Raw genomic sequence first — 19,669 nt, forward strand, 5'->3', positions numbered from 1 at the left:
GTGCATCACCTCACACTTTTCTGCATTAAACTCCATTTGCCACCTCTCAGCCCAGCTCTGCAGCTTAACTATGTATTTCTGTAACCTACAACATCCTTCGTCACTATCCACAACTCCACCGACCTTCGTGTCATCTGCAAATTTACTAACCCATCCTTCTACACTCTCATCCAGGTCATTTATAAAAATGACAAACAGCAATAAACCCAACACCGACCCTTGCGGTACACCACTGGTAACTGGACTCCAGGATGAACATTTCCCATCAACCACCACCCTCTGTCTTCTTTCAGCAAGCCAATTTCTGATCCAAACTGCTATATCTCCCACAATCCCATTCCTCTGCATTTTGTACAATAGCCTACTGTGGGGAACCTTATCGAACGCCTTGCTGAAATCCATATACACCACATCAACCGGTTTACTCTCATCTACCTGTTTGGTTACCTTCTCAAAGAACTCAAGGTTTGTGAGGCACAACCTACCCTTCACGAAACCATGCTGACTATCCCTAATCAATTTATTCTTTTCTAGATGATTATAAATCCTATCTCTTATAACCTTTTCCAACACTTTACCAACAACTGAGGTAAGGCTCTCTGGTCTATAATTACCAGGGTTGTCTCTACTCCCCTTTTTAAACAGAGAAACCACATTTGCTATCCTCTAGTCATCTGGCACTATTCCTGTAGACAATGACGAGTTAAAGATCAATGCCAAAGGCTCGGCAATCTCCTCCCTGGCTTCCCAGAGGATCCTAGGATAAATCCCATTCGGCCCAGGGGACGTATCTATTTTCACACTCTGTAGGATTTCTAATACCTCTTCCTTGTGAACCTCAATCCCACCTAGTCTACTAGCCTGTATCTCAGCATTCTCCTCGACAACATTGTCGTTTTCTAGAGTGAATACTGTCGAAAAATATTCATTTAGTGCTTCCCCTATCTCCTCTGACTCCACACACAACTTCCCACTACTATCCTTAACTGGCCCTAATCTTACTTTCGTCACTCTTTTATTCCTTAAATACCTAGGGAAAGCCTTAGGGTTTACCCTGATCCTATCCGCCAATAACTTCTCATTGTCTCCCCTGGCTCTTCTAAGCTCTCTCTTTAGGTCTTTCCTGGCTACCTTGTAACCCTCAAGCGCCCTGTCTGAGCCTTCACATCTCATCCTAACATAAGCCTTCTTCTTCCTCTTGACCAGAGATTCCACTTCCTTCGTAACCCACGCCTTCTACAGCTTCCTCCCTGCCTGACAGGTACATACTTATCTAGGATACACAGGAGCTTTTCCTTAAATAAGCTCCACATTTCTAATGTGCCCATCCCCTGCAGTTTCCTTCCCCTTCCTATGCTCCCTAAATCTTGCCTAATCTCATCGTAATTGCCTTTCTCCCAGCTATAACTCTTGCCCAGTGGTATACACCTATCCCTTTCCATCACTAAAGTAAGCATAACAGAATTGTGATCGCTATCACCAAAGTGCTCACCTACTTCCAAATCTAACACCTGGCCAGGCTTATTACCCAGTACCAAATCTAATGTGGCTTCGCCCCTTGTTGGCCTGTCTACATACTGTGTCAGGAAGCCCTCCTGCACACACTGGACAAAAACTGACCCATCTATAGTACTCAAACTATAGTGTTCCCAGTCAATGTTTGGAAAGTTGAAGTTCCCCATGACAACCACCCTGTCACTGTCACTCCTATTGAGAATCATCTTTGCTATCCTTTCCTCTACATATCTGGAGCTATTCGGAGGCCTATGGAAGACTCCCAACAGGGTGACCTCTCCTTTCCTGTTTCTAACCTCAGCCCATACTACCTCAGTTGACGAGTCCCCAAACATCCTCTCTGCAACTGTAATACTGTCCTTGACCAACAATGCCACACCTCCCCCTCTTTTACCATCTTCTCTGTTCTTCCTGAAACATCGAAATCCCGGAACCTGCAACAACCATTCCTGTCCCTGCTCTATCCATGTCTCCGAAATGGCCACAACATCGAAGTCCCAGGTACCAACCCATGCTGCAAGTTCACCCACCTTAGTCCGGATGCTCCTGGCGTTGAAGTAGACACACTTCAAACCAACTTCTTGCTTGCCGGTCCATGGTGGTGATGAGCTGCCTTCTTGAACTGCTGCAGTCCATTTGGAGCAGGTTTATCTTCACCTGACCCACTGGCTGCAGCTTGCAACAGCAATGACTTGCGTTCATAGTTATGTTGCCAAAGGACAATATAAAAGGTCTGGATCTGCTCCATTAAAATTCTGAGACCTGATTGTTTGAAGAGAAAGTGTTCTATGATACGCTGACCTATATTCAAACAAGACATGTTAAGAAGTGGAGGTCTATGTTTTGCTTGTTTCCAGTTTTATCATTTTGAAGCAGATCGAAGCACTTGAAAAATAAGAATTAAAGAATAAAAGCAGAAGTGTTACTCTGAGTATGGCTCATTTTGTCTAATCAAGAGCCCAATGATGACTGAACAAAAATTTTTAAATGTTAATCCAAAAATATGAACATGTTTGATCATAAAAATGGGTAAAATTGAGGCCTAGAGTCAATTATATTGTTTCATTTTCTGATTTAATTAACAAAATCTTATAAAAGAGCTTTAAGGGATTACTCTTATATTGAAGAATGTATTGTAAAAATAAACAAAGCTCATTAAACTCCCTTGTTACAAAGGAATTGAAGTGTAAAGGTGCTGGAAATTTCAGTTCTGGCAGATGCTGTTAGATGAATTCTATTTTATGATCAAAAGTACAGAAGAAATTGTTTAAATGAAAGATGCATTCACAAGGTGCCAATGGCTTTCCCAATCTATGCCAATAATTTGGCAAATTTGTGAACTAGAATTGGCATGTTATCATTCTCACTCAGAAAACAATCAATGCAGTTTCAGGGTGGCACTGTGGCATAGTGGTGACCAATGCTGCCTCACAGCACCAGGGACCTGGGTTTGATTCCAGCTTTGGGCGACTGTCTACATGGAGTTTGCACATTCTCCCTGTGCCTGCATAGGTTTCCTCCCACAGTCCAAAGATGTGCAGGCTAGGTGGATTGGCCATGCTAAACTGCCCACGGTGCTCGGGGATGTGTAAATTGAGTGGGTTACAGGAGGATGCTCTGTGGTTCAGTGTGGACTTGTTGGGCCAAAGGGCCTGTTTACACGCTGTAGGGATTCTATATTTTAAAAAAAGTATTACAAATGCATGATTTACACAAATGTCTCTATCCCAATTTCACAGTACAATAATTTTGTAGTCTTATTTGATCTCTAAATTAAATAATACAATTGATGTTTATTCATTTGGGCTTTCACAGATATTCTTCAGCATTTTCAGTCCAGTATAAAAAGCTAAAATAATGCAGATGCTAGAAATCTGGAAAAAAAGTACTGGAGACACTCTGTAACAACGTTTAGTGAGAGACCAAGGCAGGTTTAGCATTTCAGCTTGACAACATTTAGTCGCTCTCCAGCTAAACTTGCAGGTTGAGTCAGTAGTCAGGAAGGCAAATGCAATGTTGACATTTATTTTGAGAGGACTCGAATGCAAAAGCAGGGATGTACTACTAAGCCTTTATAAGGCCCTGATCAGGCCACGTTCGGAGCATTGTGTGCAGTTTTGGGCCTCATATCCCAGGAAGGATGCACTGGCCCTGGAGTGGGTTCAGAGGAGGTTTACGAGAACGGTCCCAGGAACGGAAAGCTTAACATTAGAGGAACGTTTGAGGACTCTGGGACTATATTCATTGAAGTTTTAAAGGATGAGGAGGGATCTAATTGTAACTGACAGAATACTGGATGGCCCGGAAAGAGTGAATGTTGGGAAGATGCTTTTATTGGTAGGAGAGACTAGAACCCGAGGGCACAGCCTTAGAGTAAAGGGACAACTTTTTAGAATGGAGATAAGGAGAAACTTCTTCAGTCCGAGAGTGGTGAATCTGTGGAATTCATTACCACAGATGGCTGTGGAGGCCAGGTCACTGAGTAAATTTAAGACGGCGATAGATAGGTTCTGGATTATCAAAGGGAATCAAGGGTTACAAGGAGAAAGCGGGAGCATGGGCCTAGGGAACTTATTAGTCATGACTGAATGGCAGAGCAGACTCAATGGGCCGAATGGCCTAATTTCTGCTCCTACGTCTTATGGTCTTATAGTCATATAGGATGAGTGCAATAGTAATGAATGCATTATGGACTTGAATTGAATTAGCTCTATTATCACATGTACTCACATGCGTACGGTGATGTTTACAAGTGGCCACTTTTACAGCACCATCATAGGTACTCTTAAGTACAAGTTTTTACGGGAAAAAAAGAAAAATAAAAATGAAGTCTATCAATAAACTAGAAAAATAAAGAAATGAGAGTTAAGAATAACAGTCCTTCCAACCCAGACTGTGTCAGCCTTCACCTCAATGCCAGGAGTGTCAGGATTCGAATCTAAGCTGAGGCCGGGAGTCTATACTGAGGCCAGGAGCCCACGATGAGTCCAGGAGTTTACCAATAGATTTCCAATGGGTACACGACTGAAGAGGTATTCCAAAAAATTTCACGGTGCAACACTTGCCTCTGAGTCAGAAATGTCAAGTCCTGCTCCAGAAACCTGACCACAAATCCAGGTTGGTATTCAGGCAGGCTTCTGATGGAGTGGAGATGTCATCTTTCAGCTGAGTTGTTGAATCAGGCCCTGTTTGCTCACACATTTAGACATAAACAGAGATTGGAGGAAGTGCAGATGTTGGACAATCTGAGATAACAAGGTGTAGAGCTGGATGAATGCGGCAGGCCAAGCAGCATCAGAGGAGCAGGAAAACTGACGTTTCGGGCTAGACATAAATAGATCTTTTGACTCTATACAAAGAAGAGCAGGGGAGTTCTCCCCAGTGCCGTGGTCATGAAAGGCGTTGTATAAATAAAGATTATTTCTTTTACTGTTAAAAATTCAACAAACCATTGTTTGGAATTCATTGATGGCCTACAGTATTTCTAAAATTCCTAGTTATTACTGTTTGTGCTAAAGGTACTAACTTCATTCTGTCACCTGTTCATTGATGATTGAGTTTCCTAAGTTCACTCAAATCCAGAGGCAAATTTCAAAATCAGTGGGTCATTAATTCCTACCCACAGGATGATGCACAAATGCCCTTAAGCAGCAAGCGATTAACTTTATTAAATTAATACTGTACATATTTTGCTGTTCTGTCTTTTGACAGAAAGCCAAAAGATTCAGTACCCTGCAACCAAAAAAAAGATATGCTGCAGAATATGCATTTGCACTGTAAACCAGAGTGAATATATAATGTAGTTGACAGAAAGAAATTTACTAGCTTTCAACAAAGAATCTAACATGTGTAGAGATGTTTCTGTTTTTTGAAAAAGTCACATTTGTATAATGGAATAAGTCACTTGCACAGCCCAGCATGGGATTTGAGGATTACTTCTGAAGAATTGTGTTACCGCTTTACAACCCACTGCTTTGGTCTTATCGAAATGTTACCATACATTCTTTTTAACAGACTGTCAGGAAGTAGGCTTTACACAAAGCCACTTTTTTTTAATTCATACTTGGCATACACTTAAAAGAAATCTGAACTTGTTAATATTACAGCAATTAATATATAAATAATTTGACTCTGACACTGCTCCACTTTCCATGCATTCTGATATAAACCAATCATTTCTGATATCTTACTTGCAGCCGAGCTTTGATATTCATCATTTTCTTTGGCTGGGGATGTGTACAAATAAAGTTTCTTTTGATTTTCTTCCACATATTTTGGGAAGATAGTTTTGAACAATGTCCAACTGAAGAAGAGAGTGTACAGCAGAAGAAAAGGAGTGTCACTTCTTCCTTGTTAAAGGAAATAACATGACAGTAATTTTTCAAAATGAATGAAACAAATCATACAACTGATTGGGATTAACAGAATATGTGCTCAGTTGTCCTATGCGTAGACAGCTGGTCTATCCTCTGTGAATATTGTATGATGATAGGATTGAATATACTTCTGGGGCCATCTGGCTCAGTGGTTAGTACTGCTGTCTTACAGTATCAGGGGCCTGGTTTCAATTCCTCCCTCAGGTAATTGTCTGTGTAGAGTTTGCACATTCTCCCTGTGCCTGCGTGGGTTTGCTCTGGTGGATTGGCCGCGTTAAAGTTTGAAGTTTGGTGGATTAACCATGGAAAATAGCTAACATTTCAAGTCTAGATGACTCTTCATCCAAGCTGAAGTATGGAAGAGGTGGCATTTATGTTGTAGTGGGAGTAGGGTGCTGGTGGAGAAAGCATGTTGATAGTTTAACACCTTTTCTCCACCAGCACCCTATACCCACTACCCCCACCCCCATATTATTGCTATAACCCTGTCACTTTCACACTTCCCTTCAGCTCGGATAAGTCATCTAGATTCAAAATGTTAACTTACTCACTCACTATGGTTGCTGTCTGACCCAGTGTCATCTCCAGCATTTGTTGTTTTCAGTACAGATTCCAGCATCTGCAGTAATTTTCTCCTAGCCATGGGAAATGCAGGGTTACAGGGAGAGGGTAGGGGGATGAATTTGGATGGAATGCTCTTCACAGGATTGATGTGGATTAGATGGGCAGAATGGCCTGTTTCCACATGTAAAGATCCGATGAATCATTATCTGATCTTACCCTTTCTAAGGTGAGATATTCCAATGCTGCCAAAGACCATAAGCCAACAGGAGTCAGAGTGGAGATAGTAGGAACTGCAGATGCTGGAGAATCTGAGATAACAAGGTGTAGAGCTGAATGAACACAGCAGGCCAAGCAGCATCAGAGGAGCAGGAAAGCTGACGTTTCGGGCCCAGAATAAAGGTCTAGGCCCAAAACATCAGCTTTCCTGCTCCTCTGATGCTGCTTGGCCTGTTGTGTTCATCCAGCTCTACGCCTTGTTATCTAGTAGACAGGGTGGGATGGAGATGGTGAATGAGCTGCTGAATACTGTAATTATCAGTGACCATCCCCAACTCTGACCTGAGGTGAAACCAGCTAGGTAGAGTACAATTCTCTGAGGAACTCCTGCAACAATGTATTTTAAGATTATTGATCTCCAGCGACCACAACAATCTTCCTATTCACGTGATGTGAATCCAGCTAGCGAGAATTTTCCCCTTGCTTTTCATTGACATCAATTTTGCTAGGACTCCTTTAAGCTACCTTCGTTCAAATGCTGCTCTCATTTCGAACGCATTCACCCTAAGCCCTTTTCTGGAATTCGGGTCTTTTTATCAAAATTGAACCTAGTCTGTTTTGAAACCTAGAATCAAAGTTGTTGGTGGTACCCAAATTAATCATCAATAAAGAGGCTGTTGCTGTACAGGCACAGATTGATAGTACCATTAACTACACTTTCCATTGCTTTGCTGGTGATTGGGGGTAAGTGAACATGCCAGAAATTGGCCAGATTTGAGTGCTTTCTACTTTCTGTGGGCAGGACTTAGCTGAGCAATTTTTCCAGTTTATTGTGTGGTGATGGACATAAAGCATCGATGGGTGAGGAATGGGGGTTGGGTAGTGTCACAAACAACGTGGGAATTGAGGATTTCTTTTCCCTCTTAAGCCTGATACAGTCAGGTATTATTTGATTTACTCCCTTCTCTTTTTTTATTCCTTTCCCTTATTGTGGTAAGCCCAAAAATGCTCCCCAAATCCTGGTTTTTCAGATGCTAAATTTTCAAATAAACTCACAGCAAAAACCTTTAAGAAGAAATCAAAGATACATTTTATCAACAAAATATTTAAAATGCCAAGGAATATCTTTCATACTCCATTCACATACATAAGGTAGAAAGGGAAGGAAAGAAGTTACAACTTACGAATTTCTTTAAAAATCAAAAATATTAGTATTTATTACATGACATACAGTCACAGTCCAGTTGGAGACTGTTGGTCAGCTGGTGTTGTAGCAGCTCCTTTCCCACAAGCTGGGGTGCAGATGATTGAAGATAGGCCGGATGGCCTACTCCTGCTCGTATTTCTTATGAAGCTGCAGTAATATTCTTGTACTCAGAGAATTGGTCCAGTTTGGCAAAGTCTGAGGTGCTTTCAGGAGATGAGACTGTTGAGAGGGAGAGAAAGACGGAGAACAAGACTTCTAGCTGCTAAGACCTGGAGCTGCTTTTCTCATGATGTCTGTGTGGAGCTTGCACATTCTCCCCATATCTGCGTGGGTTTGTGTCGGGTGCTCCTGCCTCCTTCAACAGTTCAAAGATGTGCAGCTTAGGCGGATTGGCCATGCTAAATCAAGGTTACGAGGATGTGGCGAGATTACAGGAATATGAGCCTGAGTCTGGGTAGGATGTTGTTTGGAGGGTTGGCGCAGGCTCGTAGTGATTCTGTGATACATGCTCTGGAACAGCTTAGCCAGGGGCACGGCAAGTTCTGGATCACAAGTCTTTAGTACAGCTCCCAGCTTGATGTCACCATCTAAAGCCCTGCTGCCTGTATGTTAGTGTACCTGTGTTGTAGCATCAGTAAGTTGGCACCTCATTTTAACATGTAGCTGGTTTTGCTCCTCATGAAACCAGATGGCAGTGCCAAAGTGATGAACATAGATTGAGGTTGAATACATTCTGCTGCTACTGATGCCTCACAGTGCTCTTGAGCATCAGATCTGTTCTTAATCTACCCCATTTTTCACGGAAATGGTGTCGTACTTCAAAAGTGCTGAGCAATATCCTCTTTTAAGCAATGAGCAATAAATGCAGGCCCAGCCAATAATGCTGACATCCCATTAAAAGAATCAATAGGAAAATCATCGGTGATGGCAAGGTTAAATAGGCCTTTCTCTCTTATTGATTCTCACACTGCCTGCTGCAGGCTCAGTCTAACAGATGTATCCTCTAGAACTCAATAGGCTTTCTGTGTTTGATGTGATACCTTCATGGGATTCATAACCAGTGATGATCACTCCCAGAGCCAGTCCCTCTCTACTGGAGCACGACATAGCCAGGGTTGGCTATGGAGGAATCTGGTACGTTGGCTATAAAATTCAGTGAGTATCGCTTTGTCAAGCTGTTGTTAGACTCGTATATGAGATACCTTTCGATATTTTAATACCAATTTCCAGGTGCCAGTGAGAAGACTTTGCAGGGTCACTCACTCCCAGTGGTCTGTCTAGTTTTATTTTTTACAGTCATTTGCCACAGTTTGATACAACTCCATGGCTTGCTGGACCATGTGCATGGAATAAGGTGGAAGCTAGATCAGGATCTCTGGGTTCATATTTCACCGTGATAGCTGGCTGGGTTTATTTCAATTTTTAAATCTGAAATTGAAAGCTAGTCTTGATAACAGTGTCCGTGAAATTATTGAAACTAGTTTACTGTCTATTAATGGCAATGTAAGTGCCCATTGGTGGCCACTTTATGCCGTCCCTTTACCCTCCACTTGACCTCCCAAATCCAGTGCGCCATCCTGTCATCAGGGTTTGTCCAGCCTGGCTTTGGCGAGATCCTGGACTGATTGCGAAGCCCTGGCTCCTCCTTGCTGGTATTGTCTGATTGATAGCAACTGCCTGAGGCTGGATGTCCTCCCTGGATAGAGGAACATGTTCTACCGCCAGCCGCTCATTGTTGCCCACACTGGGTGAGTGGGGCACCAGTGAGGGGTACCCCATTTAATCCAACTCCAGGCATGGCTTCCAGAATGGCCTGTATAATAGAAGTAAAGCTTCTGAATACTAATACTTCAACACCATTGTAACAAAAGCTAACATGTAATTTGTCTTCTTAATTTCTTGTTATACCTGCACGCAACTTTTGAATAATTCATGTACAAAGATATCCAGGTCCCCCTAAATGCAAACAATTCCATGGCTGTCACAATTAAGAAAATATCCTGGTCTTTAAAAGAAAAAAAATCCCGCTAATAAGTTAATTTCAAACTTTTTACAATGTTTTGTATGTTCTTGCCGAACGCTTTACAATCTGTATCCCTCTGTAGCTTCTTTGGCTTTACAACCACTTAACTTCCCACCTAAACTTGTATATCAGCAAATCTGTGGAGGTCACTCTCATTCCCCTCATCTGTGTCATTAATATGGATTGTTAGTAGCTGAGGTCGAAGTACTGATCTTTGTGGTTCTTTGCTGGTTACAGCCTGTCAACCTAAAAGCTTCCTATTTATTTTTACAAGATAATAAAATGTGAGGCTGGATGAACACAGCAGGCCAAGCAGCATCTCAGGAGCACAAAAGCTGACGTTTCGGGCCTAGACCCTTCATCAGAGAGGGGGATGGGGAGAGGGAACTGGAATAAATAGGGAGAGAGGGGGAGGCGGACCGAAGATGGAGAGTAAAGAAGATAGGTGGAGAGAGTGTAGGTGGGGAGGTAGGGAGGGGATAGGTCAGTCCAGGGAAGACGGACAGGTCAAGGAGGTGGGATGAGGTTAGTAGGTAGCTGGGGGTGCGGCTTGGGGTGGGAGGAAGGGATGGGTGAGAGGAAGAACCGGTTAGGGAGGCAGAGACAGGTTGGACTGGTTTTGGGATGCAGTGGGTGGGGGGGAAGAGCTGGGCTGGTTGTGTGGTGCAGTGGGGGGAGGAGGGGACGAACTGGGCTGGTTTAGGGATGCAGTAGGAGAAGGGGAGATTTTGAAACTGGTGAAGTCCACATTGATACCATATGGCTGCAGGGTTCCCAGGCGGAATATGAGTTGCTGTTCCTGCAACCTTCGGGTGGCATCATTGTGGCAGTGCAGGAGGCCCATGATGGACATGTCATCTAGAGAATGGGAGGGGGAGTGGAAATGGTTTGCGACTGGGAGGTGCAGTTGTTTGTTGCGGACTGAGCGGAGGTGTTCTGCAAAGCGGTCCCCAAGCCTCCGCTTGGTTTCCCCAATGTAGAGGAAGCCGCACCGGGTACAGTGGATGCAGTATACCACATGGGGTCGGATTGTAAATGGCGGAAGTGCCCCACCACCCAAGACATTTTTCCATCCCCTCCCCTGTCAGCTTTCCGGAGAGACCACTCTCTCCGTGACTCCCTTGTTCGCTCCACACTGCCCTCCAACCCCACCACACCCGGCACCTTCCCCTGCAACCGCAGGAAATGCTACACTTGTCCCCACACCTCCTCCCTCACCCCCATCCCAGGCCCCAAGATGACATTCCACATTAAGCAGAGGTTCACCTGCACATCTGCCAATGTGGTATACTGCATCCACTGTACCCGGTGCGGCTTCCTCTACATTGGGGAAACCAAGCGGAGGCTTGGGGACCGCTTTGCAGAACACCTCCGCTCAGTCCGCAACAAACAACTGCACCTCCCAGTCGCAAACCATTTCCACTCCCCCTCCCATTCTCTAGATGACATGTCCATCATGGGCCTCCTGCACTGCCACAATGATGCCACCCGAAGGTTGCAGGAACAGCAACTCATATTCCGCCTGGGAACCCTGCAGCCATATGGTATCAATGTGGACTTCACCAGTTTCAAAATCTCCCCTTCTCCTACTGCATCCCTAAACCAGCCCAGTTCGTCCCCTCCTCCCCCCACTGCACCACACAACCAGCCCAGCTCTTCCCCCCCACCCACTGCATCCCAAAACCAGTCCAACCTGTCTCTGCCTCCCTAACCGGTTCTTCCTCTCACCCATCCCTTCCTCCCACCCCAAGCCGCACCCCCAGCTACCTACTAACCTCATCCCACCTCCTTGACCTGTCCGTCTTCCCTGGACTGACCTATCCCCTCCCTACCTCCCCACCTACACTCTCTCCACCTATCTTCTTTACTCTCCATCTTCGGTCCGCCTCCCCCTCTCTCCCTATTTATTCCAGTTCCCTCTCCCCATCCCCCTCTCTGATGAAGGGTCTAGGCCCGAAACGTCAGCTTTTGTGCTCCTGAGATGCTGCTTGGCCTGCTGTGTTCATCCAGCCTCACATTTTATTATCTTGGAATTCTCCAGCATCTGCAGTTCCCATTATCTCTGATTCTATTTATTTTTACACTTTGTTTTCTTAATTGCCCTGGCTACAACTCGGGCTAGTTATTAAGCTGGCAAACTTCTTGTCTGCATAACTTAGTGTTGCATTTGACAGTGCCTTAACTGACAGATATCCAAGCAAGTACTCAAAAATAATTTTCAGCTAGCATTAAAATATTCAATGTTAGATTATTTTCCAAGGATAACTTTGACCAGACGAGATGCATCAGTTTCAGTGGCTGATTTTGGAAGTCTGCAGTTAGAACATAGCCTCTGTGTGTGAAAGAGATGTCTTTCATCTTAATATTTGATCGTGTTGTTGTGCATGTGCAAGATTCCTCAGTATGTTTGTTTGGGTCATGCCATGTATAGCCTTTTGGTCCTTGTATGGAAGACTGGAAGTGTAATATCTCATTAAACAATGTATGTCTGATTCTGTTTGCATATAACTGTGAGGTAAAGCACCAACAAGCCTATCTTTAAATCAATAATGAAGTTTCGCTTTAAAACTCACTAAGTGACTCAATAAAACCTTTTGAATTCTGACTTCAAAGGGCTTCTTTCTCGAAATAGTTAACCAATTCAGCATTTTAAAATAACTAAAATATGAATAATGGACAAAATCACAGAATGCTGGAAAAGCCCAGCAGGTCTACCAACGTCTGCAGAGAGAAAGCAGAGCTATGTTTCTTCAGAAGAGTCATACCAGACTCAAAATATTGACTGTTTCTGTCTCTCTATGGATATGTTTGTTTCAGATTTCAAGCATTCACAGTATTTTACCTTGTAAGATGAATAATGTTTCATTACAAACTAGAGAAGAAAAGAAAGCAGCCAACGTTAAATAGAGTGAGACTATATCATAAACAGTTCATCACTAGTTTTTAAAGTTGTTTCAATGGAATTTCATGATAATGTTTCCATTAAAATTATTTTATCATCTGAACACCTCTAAAATTGATTCAACCCTGAAGAAAACACCTCAGCCCTGCAGTAAGATTTTACATTCTTATACCTGTAGCACATGTTAATGATGTCCAGTTCTGTGTTGATGAAGAGTCATTGGAAACAACACATTAACTCTGCTTTCTGTCTACAGATGCTGTCAGACCTGCTGTGTTTTGGCAACAATCTCTGCTTTTGTTGATTGATATCCAAACAGTCTCTGATAGGGTCATTTTGAACTCAAGGGTGAAGTTCACAGTATTTGCACTGATTCAACAAAAATCTGGTCCCTGCATGTGAACGCTACTTCTAGCAAGTGGTGATGAGCTGCCTTCTTGAACCGCGGCAGTCCATCTACCATTAGGGAGGGAATTCCAGGATTTTGACCCAGTGACAGTGAAGTGGGGATTAATACAAAATCCGATGGTGGCCATTGATGGAACATGTTGTAAATTCCTTTGTGGGAGAAGACAATTGCTATGAAACAAGAAATATTGTGACAGGGAAATGGATTAGAGAAACAACCTTGGTACAGTAACTGGAACAAAGAGCAGAGGAGCAGCAACAAGTTGATTAAACAATCAAAAGACCAATGTGTGACATATTGGTAATAGGATCAGAAACAGAGTGGACAAGAGAAATGATATGGCCCTGAGTGAGCCCATATGATAAGAAATGGAGCTTGATTCTCGATGCCAATAAAATGGGATGATGGAGTTTGCAGCCGAGTAGGCATCCTCAACGATGGAGAATTGACCTTGAGTTACAGTTAGTACTAAATGGCTCAAATGATTCAATGCTGCCGGATGTTTAGTTTGGCAACCAAAAAGTCAGGGATAAAAGGTTTGATTAGTTGGCTGGCATACAGCACTGTGGTTTGGAAAGTGGTAGGAATTTAAGGCCTTAAGCAGTTAGGATTTTGGCCTGGCAAGAAAAGTCTGGGGCCTGGCTTCTAGCAATAAGCACAGATCCTGGATAATGCTAGTTATTTGAGATTACGAGGTATAGAGCTGGATAAACACAGCAGGCCAAGCAGGATCAGAGGAGCAGGAAAGCTGACGTTTCAGGTCTGGACCCTTCTTCAGCAAATTCAGAAAATCAGAAGGGTCCAGACCCGGAACATCAGCTTTCCTGTTCCTCTGATGCTGCTTGGCCTGCTGTGTTCATCCAGCTCTACACCTTATGATCTCAGATTCTCCAGGATCGGCAGTTCCTGCTATCTGTGACGCTAGTTATTTGTTCGTCGATGATGAAACATGTGGAAGCCTAATAATGGAATGGATGAAATAAGGGAATTGTTACGTTATTCTCAGTGTTCTACTGCATTAATGCCATTGCTTATTGGACTGAGAAATGGAAGTGACATTTCTGAGCGCACAAATTAATTCAAGCACCATAATTTGCAAATAGACATTAAGCCTCAAGCAGAGTCCTTGAAGGCACAAAAATAATCTTTTCCTCAGAAACAAATGAATCCCTCCACTGTTCAGATTTTGGAACAGCACAATGAATGAATGCAGAAGCATTTCATTTATGCTCCACTCCTGGACATTCACATGACTGACTTAGTTTAAAAAAATAACACTACCATAGCTATTAATAATGTAGCTGTAGGAGACCTCAAGCCGTATTGTCATTCAAATTATCTGTGTATTGTGAAATAACGGAGTGATTAAGTGTTGATTAAAGCAGTAAGGGAGATTATTAGCACTGAAAGGGACATTGGAATCCACTAAAAGGTTGCCATTGTCTCCTGACTGAGGCCTGTCTGCAGTAATCATTACACAGGCCTCTTGTTTTTATCGTAGTAATTTCTCTTTATTCACACTCCTTTTTTCCTCTAACAGTGGGTATTTCTTGTTAATCCTTGCAGGAATGTGGGTTTGGATATGGGGATGATGGACAGTGCGTGACCTGCAGGCCAAGCAGGTTCAAGGAAGACTGGGGATTTCAAAAGTGCAAGCCATGCCTGGACTGTGCTCTCGTAAACCGCATCCAAAAGGCCAACTGCACTGCCACTGGTAATGCTGTGTGTGGAGACTGCTTGTCAGGGTAGGTTCAAGGAGCATCAGAGTTGTTCTGCACACTTAGTAAGAATCTGGGATGACCCAATTTCAATCTCTCTCAACTCAGAAGTGTTGTCAAATTCCTACTTATCATTCACCATAGGACATCTGGTTACACAATGAAATCCACTCGTTGCCTATGCACTTTTGTAAAATAATAAACCTGAATCATTTCAAAATCTTCCCTGATGTCATTTACTCCACTTTCTATTGCAACTTTGTTTTTCATAGTAGAAAATTTAACAAAACTGTGTATGCAGATTATGCATTGCCTGATCTAGAACAAATTAGCAAGAAATCCAATGTAAAATCTATTGTCTTTCTCTCTGAATGGCAACTCTTGTCTTTCTAGGTTACGTTCCTCACATAGATATGTGTCACTCAGCATCTCTCTCTCTCTCTCTCTCTCTCCCTCTATTCAAAACTCGTTCAAGATTTCACCACAGAAACACAACAGAGATCAGGAGCTGAGTGGTGTGTGCCTACATTTTAGGGTGAGGATTTGAGGGGAAGGTAAGGGACATGGAAAGGGAGTGCTCAGATGAAGATCCTTGCATTCCCTTATTTTATCTTAAGAAACTCTTTCCCCCCGCCACCATACTTTCCTTCCTTCCTCCAGACCCCCTTCTATCTCTTTGCACGCCCCAGAAATACTTCAGACTCTGCCACTAATGTTTTATTTGTTTTCATGTGTTATCTCTTGATCCTTTAGCCAACACGGACAACTGTGACAATTAAAGAGGATTTTTTTACAAGCCATTAGCATGTCTCACAGCTTTATTGCCTGCCATTCTGTTTATTGCTCACTTTGAGATGAATAGCCCAACATTTAATTGCTACATTACTTTAACTATTTCTCAGTTCGCTAACTAATCTTTTAAAAGAAGTAATGGAAGGTCAGTTTGTATGATGTTATATCTATCATTTCATTTAAATGGTTGAATTGAATACTTTTACAATTTACTTTTGTGAGGAATTAACTCAGGAAGTGAGAACTGTAAACAAGGGTGGATACGAAGAATTCTCCACAGTTGTTTAAATAGCCCAGCAGCATTTCTAGCCCTATTGTATTTTCCATTTTAGCAGAACAAAAACCTCTTCCAGAGTATGATTCTGGTGTTTGGGATCGTTAAGAATCTCTGCTGAAGGGCCCAGCACCAAAGATGAGGAGAGAGATGGTGGGAACTGCAGATGCTGGAGAATCCAAGAGAACAAAATGTGAGGCTGGATGAACACAGCAGGCCAAGCAGCATCTCAGGAGCACAAAAGCTGACGTTTCGGGCCTAGACCCTTCATCAGAGAGGGGGATGGGGAGAGGGAACGGGAATAAATAGGGAGAGAGGGGGAGGTGGACTGAAGATGGATAGAGGAGAATATAGGTGGAGAGGAGAGTATAGGTGGGGAGGTGGGGAGGGGATAGGTCAGTCCACGGAGGATGGACAGGTCAAGGAGGCGGAATGAGGTTGGTAGGTGGGAAATGGAGGTGTGGCTTGAGGTGGGAGGAGGGAATAGGTGAGAGGGAGAACGGGTTAGGGAGGCGGGGACGAGCTGGGCTGGTTTTGTGATGCAGTGGGAGGAGGGGACGAGCTGGGCTGGTTTTGGGATGCAGTGGGGGAGGGGGAGATTTTGAAGCTAGTGAAGTCCACATTGATACCATTGGGCTGCAGGGTTCCCAAGCGGAATATGAGTTAGTGTTCCTGCAACCTTCGGGTGGCATCATTGTGGCACTGCAGGAGGCCCATGATGGACATGTCGTCTGAGGAATGGGAGGGGGAGTTAAAATGGTTCACGACTGGGAGGTGCAGTTGTTTATTGTGAACCAAACGGAGATATTCTGCAAAGCGGTCCCCAAGCCTCTGCTTGGTTTTCCCAATGTAGTGGAAGCCACACCGGGTACAGTGGATGCAGAATACTTTGCAGAACACCTCCGCTCGGTTCCTGAGATGCTGCTTGGCCTGCTGTGTTCATCCAGCTTCACACTTTGTTACCAAAGATGAGGAGTTTGTGGAAACACGTCATGGTTAACTGGTGCCTGGTTTGCATTTCAAAATCCTGAAGGTTTCTGGCTGCGAGGGAAGACTGAGGAAAGAAGACAGGTCCACAGTTCTGACACAAGTGTTTAAGAAATTTAAGACTTCTTGTGGAGAAAATAAATATTTGGTTTGAAGGAGGAACTGTGCTTCTTAGGATCAGGATTCAGGACTGTACAACAGGGAATAAAAAACAAATTATTTTAATATTTTTCTCCTAACTCCTCCAAAATCAAAATAACTAAATTATTTTACAGCAAGAGCAGAATAATTTGCAGTTTTGCTGTGGTGAGTTTTGTAATCTGGTAGCATATGTATTCCAGACAAATAAGATGTATCAGTCTGAAGCTTTTGTAGTGTATTTGCTGCCCGTGAAATTGTTGATGGACCTAAATTGATGCAAAACTTTGTTTTTATCTATTTTATAAGTAATAATCAAATGGCTCCCAACCGGTAAACCATTTTTTGGTGTGCTTTCTCATGTGATTCAGCCAGCTGTACCTTAGCTGTCCCATCTGATGCTTAGAACACCTTCAGAACAATTGCTCTGCTGTTTAAAATGTGAACCTATTTTCAATGATTACTGGATAGCTGACTGACAGAGTTTTTAAGGTTAATGTGAAAAGCCATGACTTATGATGCAAGATGCCATGAGGCTTGAAAAGGTTAGGAAACAAACTTAGTTGAAACAAACAAATAAGGATTAGATATCACAAACTGCTTCTTAAAACCTAGCAGATTGTAGAAGGAAAGGAAAAACAAGAGGAGAAAGGAAGTGCATAGGGCGAGAGATGATGGAACACATCTGAATTTCAGCATAGTGACTGGCAGGGAAAAAGAAGAATGTTGAAGGTGGTATATTTGAGACATGTGATAGAGATTTGAAGACCTCTAGTCCATAATATTTCCATAAAAATATAGACAGAAGCGGTGTCAACAGAGCAAAGGAAGTTGAAGGCCAGAGGTGAAGAAGGATCGTTGGTCATATAGGTAGCTTTTTCAGTCTTTTGTAATTATCAGGATAACAGATGGAGGTGTTGGGAGACACTTTGCTGACTATATACCCATCAAGTCATAGAATGAGCATTTTCAGGTCATGTATGACATGGATAATTCTCTCTTTATTTCAATAGTATATCTTGCCTTTAACCTCAGTCCAAGATTTCCAATTTGTTCAAAATCCACTGGTCACTTTAATATCAAAAAGAATCAGGTTAGGGCAGCTTCATGGGATTGGGCCCATACTTACCAGAGGTCATCCAAAGTTGTGACATTGATTTGAACCCTTAAAGATAAGAATTGATACTAACTTAGGTTTCTTTTCAGAAGTTCAGTTTTGTAACATGATGGATCTTTTCATGCAGTTAACTGAAATTTAAAAGCATCTTTGGCTTCCTGTGAAATTGATCCTGTAGCAATTCCTCAGCTTACATTTAATACTATACACAACATTTGGTGCTGAGTATCTGGCTTCAGCATTATGTTCTACTCGAGATGTTTACGGAGATGGTAGTACTGAAATAATCAGGATTTTATTTTGAAAAGTGTTGCCTGCAGCTTCAACATATATTAATTTAATATATCATTACAGCCCTTCAATTGCTTTGGTTCGACACTAGTCACAACCTGTGAATAAATTACTCTCTTTACTTAAGCACCAAATCCTTTATGATTCCCCATCTAATTATATTGCGCAATCCTGTTAGTCCCTTTTTCCTCCAATTTCTCCTTCTCTGGAAGCATTAAATCCCCATTCCTTTGCCGTTCATATCTGAGGCTTCCAGTAAGTCTTGATAAACAGTTTTACTATAAATTACATAACAGTCAAAACCAGATACAGCTCCAGGTTAACTGTGTACTATTTTTCCTTTATTCATTTTAAATGTTAACTATTGAAAGGCAGAAGAATTTTACCTTGTGAAATGCAGTGTTTCCTTCCTGTTAACATCCTTTCCCCTTTCAAGATCTTCTGTTTTACAGCTGGTATGACTGTAAAGAGTGAGCCAGCTGCAGTGTTTGGGTGGTGGGATTGCAGTGGCTCCCAGGTGTTTGGCTTTACATTTCAAGATGTGAGAGGCAAATGTCGAGTTACTGCTGGATCCCATAAAATTGTCTTACATAAAACTGACAATGATCTTCTCTCCTTCCAGATTTTACAGAAAGACCAAATTAGGTGGTTTTCAAGAAATGGAGTGCATTCCATGTGGTGACCCTCCTCCTCCTTATGAGCCTCACTGTAAGTGAACAAGCTTGATTTAAATACCTTTCAAACCTACCATTCATATTCTGAATTCATTTCGAGCTAGAACTGGACCAATAGCTTTTGAACGTACATCAGAATCATAAACAGATTATACAAAATATGTCTGGCAATCATTATCACTTTCAATCACACCTTTCATTGTTTTTACTACATTACAATGGTGACTACACTTCAAGAAAACACAACAGGGCCAATGAAATGCCACCTTTTGCTATTAGAGTAATTCTGAACATTAAAGTGAGGATGTTAGGCTCCAGTTTCAAAGGTATCAGTGAAACCATATCTCAAATACCATGTGTCATTCTGATCACTGTAATTAAGTAAGGATATAACTGCATTGAAGACAGTTCAGAGAAGGATTATGAGATTGATATTGTAATAAACAGGTCATCATATAAGGGTATG

At 42.5% G+C, this 19,669-nt stretch overlaps 1 protein-coding gene across 5 annotated transcripts in view; it reads left to right on the plus strand.

The window, feature by feature from the left end:
* Window positions 1–19,669, plus strand: part of tnfrsf19 (tumor necrosis factor receptor superfamily, member 19) — a 75,904-nt gene that overhangs the window by 19,540 nt on the left and 36,695 nt on the right. For all 5 annotated transcript variants that reach the window (XM_048533539.2, XM_048533543.2, XM_048533541.2 and 2 more), the window contains exons 4-5: window positions 14,779–14,957; window positions 19,152–19,237. In XM_048533539.2, the coding sequence (XP_048389496.1) occupies window positions 14,779–14,957; window positions 19,152–19,237 (265 nt within the window). The remainder of the gene's footprint in view (window positions 1–14,778; window positions 14,958–19,151; window positions 19,238–19,669) is intronic.

This window comes from Stegostoma tigrinum, chromosome 6 (genome assembly GCF_030684315.1).
Source record: "Stegostoma tigrinum isolate sSteTig4 chromosome 6, sSteTig4.hap1, whole genome shotgun sequence".
Classification (NCBI taxonomy): domain Eukaryota; kingdom Metazoa; phylum Chordata; class Chondrichthyes; order Orectolobiformes; family Stegostomatidae; genus Stegostoma; species Stegostoma tigrinum.